This window comes from Coptis chinensis, chromosome 6 (assembly GCF_015680905.1).
Source record: "Coptis chinensis isolate HL-2020 chromosome 6, ASM1568090v1, whole genome shotgun sequence".
NCBI lineage: Eukaryota > Viridiplantae > Streptophyta > Magnoliopsida > Ranunculales > Ranunculaceae > Coptis > Coptis chinensis.
In genome coordinates, this window is record NC_141461.1 from 89727970 (window position 1) to 89734843 (window position 6874).

Genomic DNA, 6874 nt, shown 5'->3' on the forward strand with positions numbered 1-6874 from the left:
TTACATAAATGACACTTAATAAGGAAGATGCATAAATAAAGTTATGTCATTATACCTTAATTTTGGAGAGTGGACTTATTGGATTAGTAGAGGATAGGGGGTACTTTTTTTTGGTTAATTAACCCTTTACATAATCAGTAGCCTTCTGATTGGGGTTATAGATATTATATTTAGAGTGTTTGTCTTTGTTTCGTGGTGAGAATTTCCTCGCTTGAATTTTTCTGTCATCTGTACCAAAGTATCCTGATATAGTATGCCCCTTCTTTCATTTGCTCATGTATATACTAAGCTTAAGCTGTCAATATATATTTGTTACTTATGGGGCACTAGTTATATATATGAGTGTTATTACTGTTTATAATGAGTTGGTGTAATGTATATATGGTGACCCAAAGTTTTTTTGGTTTTTTTATGATGTGAGTTAGTGCGATGTGCACATCGCGATGGCTATGGCGGTGCAAAAGCTTTTCCGAGAGGCTAAAGTGACTATTGGACCATGGTAAGATAATGGTTTTATTATGATTTTGATATGGAACCTTTGTCGGATAAAGACTTGAAAAAGATTAAGAAAGAGATGGTAATTTTATATTCATTTCTATTTTATTTTTATTTTTTATATAGAAGTTGATGCCTTTTTTCCTTAAACCTACATGTACATTAGTTGAAACTTTTCAAATTCAATCGGAATTTATTGGACTAAGTCCTAGCTCCATCGAGGAGATTGATCGTGAGCTAAGGCTGGGTGATCGGCCTAAGGTGAAGTAGAATTGTACTAATGTGCTTAAATGAACATATTTTATAACGTTCTCTTAAATGAACATATTCTATAACGTGTTTGACATTGTGTCTTAACGAAACGAGTTGTTAGTTTTCCTTTCTTTATATATTGATTTTCAGCTATATTATTGTTTTGTTGAGATCAGTTTCTTATTACATGATTGGGTATTTGTTGAAACCATTTATTTTCCTGATTTTGAAATTCTATCTTGCTATTGCCAAATGCCAAAGCATTAGTGTTCAGTACTTCATATTTCATACCAGAATATAAGTTATGCTTGGAAGAAACTAACTATATTGTTGTTCTTCAACAATTTACCAAATGAATCAACTTTCGTATCGACAGAGTTACATAGTCGGATTGATTTTTAGGTGAAATGACTGTCCATTACCGAGGAGCAATAGCTCCAAACTAGAATCAATAAAATGAAATTGATTGCACTCGTAATGAGATATGGTTTATACCTTTGGGCAGCTATTTGAAAATACTTGAGCTGGTTGGATTGTAAAGGCATTTGCTGACATTGAGTTAAGGTTACGTTTAACTAATAAATTTTGTAGCAATATAAAATTCCAATTTGACTACTATAGCCAAGACTACATTAGCATGTCGGGGATTTTCCTAGTTACTTGATAACTCTCCATTTACTTTGATTCATAGGAAGGCCGGTGAAAACCTAAATCAAAATGTCCGGTGAAATTCCTCGACGATTAAGCATATAGTGGGTACTGCTGCTATTGGCTTAGGCGGATTTTTGCCTTGTCTCTAGCTTCGTTTGCAACAATTAAAATGCTACAAGGTGTTTCTGATGCTAAACAGTGCACGGCCTATATAGTGTCCAATGTTCCAATCTTAGGACTTGTGTAAAAGTAAATTCTAATGCTTATTTTGATTATACTAATCGTTTTTTATTTTGCGATTACCGGCTTTACTTTTTGAGGGTTTCTCTTGCACTTTCTTAAACTAGTGTGTCTGCTCCCATTTTATTTTGGAGTATTGGAAGTTTGGATCCTCTCGGCTGAAGATGTGAGCACACTCAGTCTTATCTACTATTAGTTCCATGTTAATTATTTGTAGTAGAGGTTAGTAGCATAAATTTCATATATATGAATAAGTTTTGATTTTGATCAATCTAGAACTAGTTAAGTGTTCAAATACTTGAAAATACTATAGTTAGACAAACACATCTATTAAATTTGGAATATTTTGGATACCACTACTAGTAGATGAAAGTACTAAAAGTCAGACAATTTCCTGCCCAAATATCCACTGATAGTGCATAGTGTAAAAACTATTGAAGTGATGCGTAAAAACGACTATGTGCAATTACTAAATGTATATCCTTGTGCTTAAGACACTGTTGTCTTAAAGGAAAAGAACTCGGCTGATGAACCAATCTAGGCGATTGCCCTGGAGTTCTGTTGTTGCTTTTATTTTAAGCATGCAAGCTATCATTGTTTCTCAGCATTTCTCATTATCTTTTTAATATGAAATAAAATAAAGTTACTATACTCATTATATATGAATAAGTGGTGACTTGGTGTGTGCGTGTCTATACCTCTGTTGATAAAATGATATAAATTCTTCTTTTGGACTTGGGTTGCCTATCCTTTCCAGTAGACATTTTTGTTCATTATTTCAAATGCATAGTCTCATGCTTAGGTGACGTGCATTTATGTTCATTATCATGAATAATTGAAGCATAATCTTAAATTTTGAAATTGACCAAGTAGTATGTTATCTTTATATACTACATACCAGTCAAGAGGTTCTTAATTTTGAAGTGTGATGTCTGCTGACAAGAGGTTCTTAATTTACCAGTCACTTTGCTGCAGGTGCGCAATTTTGCCCCAAAGAGAATATAGACGGGAGCAGAATAGGCAAAACCCAACTCCACAACCATTGAGGTAAGAGAAAGAATGTTGTACATATAAATTTGATGATTTTCTGATTCAATTTGGGCTTAATCTACCCGTTATTGATTTCTACTTCTTGCACTTGTGGATTGGAGTCCATCCTTGTCAAGTGCAACGAAGATAGTAAATCCCGCTGGGGTATAGTTTCCACTCAAAGCGAAGGCAGTCTGTGCTGTTGTGTTTCTTCCTAGGATCAAAGTAAATACTGAATCTCCATTTGGGTTTTGATGCAGAGGTGAGAATCCCTAGTCCGTCTTTACTGTTAAGTTCAATCCACTATACCTTAGATTATCAGTATTTAGCTTTTGGATTAGTCTTAATCCTCTTATTGTCCGCTTCATGATCTTTTCTTGGTCGGCTATTTTATCTTAATGCTAGGACCTCTTTTGGAGCATTTGTGGAAGTAAATGGGCGTAGGGTTTTCAACAACGCAAGCTGTTATCTCTTGTTTAGGATCATGTTACGAAAACTTTTTTTATGGTGATAGTGAGATAGTCTAACAATAAGTTTGTGAGGTTTAGAAAATCGCTCAGAGTTGTGAATGTATATGGTTGGATTAGTTTTGTACTTTATCAGTTTTTTTCCCATATATTATGATTTCTTTGTAAAATGGTATGAAGATGTATTGTGTACAGGTTAAATTTAGCTTAAATAAGAATTTATGATTTCTGTATATGGTGCAAGAGGGCATTTTTTTTGTAGGTTTAGATGGTCGCTACAAAATATGAGAATTTTTTTTTTATCAGCAACAGTTCATAACCGTTACAAACGACTTTTAAATTAATTTTTTTTTTAAATTAACTAACAATTTTGCAATGGTTAAGAACCGTTGGTAATATTTTTAACAAATTACTAACGCTCAAAAAGTGTTTATGAAATCAAAAAACCATTGCAAAGGTTTTAAATTTGTGTACAAATAGTTATAAAAAGCGTTACAAATCATTATTGCAACGGTTAATAAGCGTTGGAAATTTTTGTTTGCAACGGTTAATAACCGTTGGAAATTTCTATTTGCCACGCTTATTTACCGTTGCAAAAATTTCCAACACTTTACCCACGCAATATTTGCAACGCTTAAAAAGAGTTGTGAAAATTATTAGCAACGGTTTTTTGCCGTTGCAAATAGCCTGTTATGGTGTAGTGCCCCCCGCTATCATTGGGTGGCTGTGAAGCCTTGTGGGGGTATCTCAGTTTGCCCCCAGTTTGATTCGAACCACAGTCCGCGAAGGGGTCATTCCCCCTGATGTCTTTGGGTGGCTGTGAAGCCTTTGGGGGCAGCTCAGTTTGCACCCATTTTGATTCGGACGTCAGTCCGCGAAGGGCTCATCCCCCCCGCTGTCATTGGGTGGCTGTGAAGCCTTGTGGGGGCATTTCAATTTGCACCCAATTTGATTTGGACCATTGTCTGCGAAGGGCTCATCCCCCCCGCTGTCATTGGGTGGCTGTGAAGCCTTGGGGGGCAGCTCAGTTGGCCCCCAGTTTGATTCGGACCTCAGTCCGCGAAAGGCTCATCCCCCCTGCTGCTTTTTGTGGCTGTGAAGCCTCATGGAGGCAGCTCAGTTTGCCCCCAGTTTGATTCGGACCAAAGTCCGCGAAGGGCTCATCCCCCCCGTTGCTTTTTGTGGCTTTGAAGCCTCATGGAGGTAGCTCAGTTTGCCCCCAGTTTGATTCGGACCAAAGTCCGAGAAGGGCTCATCCCCCCCACTGCTTGTGTGGCTGTGAAGCCTCATGGGGGCAGCTCAGTTTTCCCCCAGTTTGAATGGGACCACAATCCGCGAAGGGCTCATGCCTCCCTCTGTCTTTCAGTGGCTGCGAAGCCTGGTGGGGCAGCTCAGTTTGCCTTCAAGTCAGTTTAATTCCTTTGTTCACATTCATAAGACATATGGAAGAAGTGCACGCTTTAATATATGATAAGTAGTAAAAACTGACAAGCTCAATTCATACATGAATTTTTTTTAACATTTTAATGTTCCAAGGTTTCTTGATCTTTTCCCCAGCTGAAGTTTGCAATCGATAACTTCCAAATGTACCCTTTTCCATCACAACATAGGTCCTTTCCAGTTGGGCCCCAGTTTACCTTCATTCTCCTTTCTCGTTACTGGTGTAACATGCCACAGAACTAACTCCCCCACCTTGAAGGTGCGCGGCTTCACTCTCTTGTCATATTGCCGCTGTAACCTCCGATGATATTCCTCTAATCGTATGCGGGCTATTTCTCTTTTTTCTTCTATGAGATTCAACTCACTGGCCAATATTCTCTCATTCCTTCCCATTTCTACAGCTTTGGTTCTAGTTGTGGATAGTATCATTTCCACTGGTATGACTGCCTCTATTCCATACGTCATTGCGAACAGTGACTCCTTAGTCAAGGTTCGCGGTGTGGTGCGGTATGCCCAGAGTACGTGGTTCAGTTTGTCTGCCCATGCTCCTTTCCGCGCCTCTAGTTTTCTCTTTATGTTATCCATTATGATTTTGTTAGAAGACTCTGTTTGCCCATTTCCTTCTGGATTATATGGTGCTGAGAACCCCTGTTTCACCCTAAATGTCTGAAGGAACTCTTGGACCTTTCCACTCGTAAATTGGGTTCCATTATCTGCGATGATCGTATGTGGCAACCCAAATTTACATATGATGTTCTCCCAAAGAAACTTCTTCACATTGTCTTCTTTAACTTGCTGCAATGCCACTCCTTCTACCCACTTGGTAAAATAATCTGTTGCGGCCAACATAAACCTTCTTTTGCCATTTGCCATGGGCAGCGGTCCAACTATGTCCAATGCCCACATGGCGAATGGCCATGGGCTGAACACGTTATGTAGCGGCTCTGCTAGCGAATGTATGAGCGGTGCAAATCTCTGGCACTTCTAACATTTCTTGGCATACGCTGTGGCATCTCTCTTCATATGTGGCCAAAAGTACCCCTGTGATATCAATCTGGTTGGTTGTAAATGCGCCGAAAGTGATTGCCGCAGTCCCCTTCGTGTATCTCAGCCAGAACTTCTTGTATCTGCGGCGGCCCTCAGCATCGGTCCGTTGAAGTTTCTTTTATACAAATCCCCTTCGAGCAATGTGTATCGTCGACTCGTTTGTTCCATCCTTCGTCTCTCTTGTTTGTCTTCTATTTCTACACCCATCAGGAATGTCTTAATGGGTGTCATCCATCCCTGCTCTTGCTCAGTAGTAAGCCAAACGCCTTCCTCCTCTGAGGTACTTGGTCTGCTTAGGACTCTCACTTTAATCGACGGACCCTCTGTTCCCGGAAGCACTGCAGCCACATAAGCCAATGCGTCCGCGTGTTTGTTTTCACCGCGGCAAAGATGTGCAAACTTGATTCTATCAAAGTTGCTTGCTTTCCTTTGTAAGACCTCCAAGTACTTTGCCATCCTTGGGCAACGGGCCATAAATCCACCATTCATTTGACAAATTACTAAGTTTGAATCAGAGTAAACAGACAATTCACTCACCCCCAAATCTTTTGCAAGATCCAATCCTGCTATTACTGCCTCATATTCAGACTCATTATTAGAAGCCGCGAAACCCAATTTCATTGACAACTCTAGCCTATTGTTCTCAGGCGTCACCAGGACGACTCCAATTCCATTCCCTGTATCTGTCGCGGACCCATCCGCGAACACTCTCCACCCATTCCGTGGGTCCCAAGGATCCAATGGATTGCGGCTCAGTTCCCCTTCCTGTTCCATGACCATTTCTTCTCCCCAAGTTGGGTCCTCGGCCGGAAATTCTACCAAAAACTCAGTCATGGCTTGTGCCTTTTCCGCAATTCGAATATGGTATTGAATCTCATAACAACTGAGCATCACCGCCCACTTTAACATTCTGCCTGATTTGTCTGCCTTCAACGCTTGCTTTAATGGCAAATTCATTATCACCACCACCGAATGGGCCTCGAAGTAAGGCTTCAGCTTTAAGGCCGAAAATATCAAGGCAAAGCGTACTTTTCAATTCTGTGTCGGGTTTCAGCGTCCAGCATGGTTTTACTTTGGAAGTAAACTGGCTTTTCTACTTTTTCCACCACTCGTACTAAAACTGAAGTCACTGCGTACTCTAACACTCCCAGATATAAGTACAGCTTCTCCCCCTGTTCTGGCCATGATAGTAAAGGTGATTTTCCCAAATAACTCTTTAATTCTTGAAAGGCCTCTTCACACTCTGCTGTCCA

At 39.7% G+C, this 6874-nt stretch overlaps 1 protein-coding gene and 1 long non-coding RNA gene across 4 annotated transcripts; one reads left to right on the forward strand and one right to left on the reverse strand.

The window, feature by feature from the left end:
* Positions 1–1707: 1707 nt before the first annotated feature.
* LOC147495263 (uncharacterized) lies at positions 1708–3377 on the forward strand. Of its 3 annotated transcripts, none has more exons than XR_015199116.1 (4): positions 1708–1804; positions 2614–2685; positions 2790–2929; positions 3073–3377. It is a non-coding gene; the product is annotated as an uncharacterized LOC147495263 (long non-coding RNA). The 3 variants fall into 3 exon arrangements; XR_015199117.1 differs by having other exon boundaries at positions 1711–1804; positions 2600–2685; XR_015199118.1 differs by lacking the exon at positions 1708–1804 and adding an exon at positions 1842–1860.
* A 2304-nt stretch (positions 3378–5681) lies between these two features.
* On the reverse strand, positions 5682–6578 carry LOC147495264 (uncharacterized). Its single transcript, XM_086568345.1, has one exon. It carries the CDS (start codon positions 6576–6578, stop codon positions 5682–5684), a length of 897 nt encoding a protein of 298 aa, XP_086424471.1.
* Between the last annotated feature and the right edge of the window lie 296 nt (positions 6579–6874).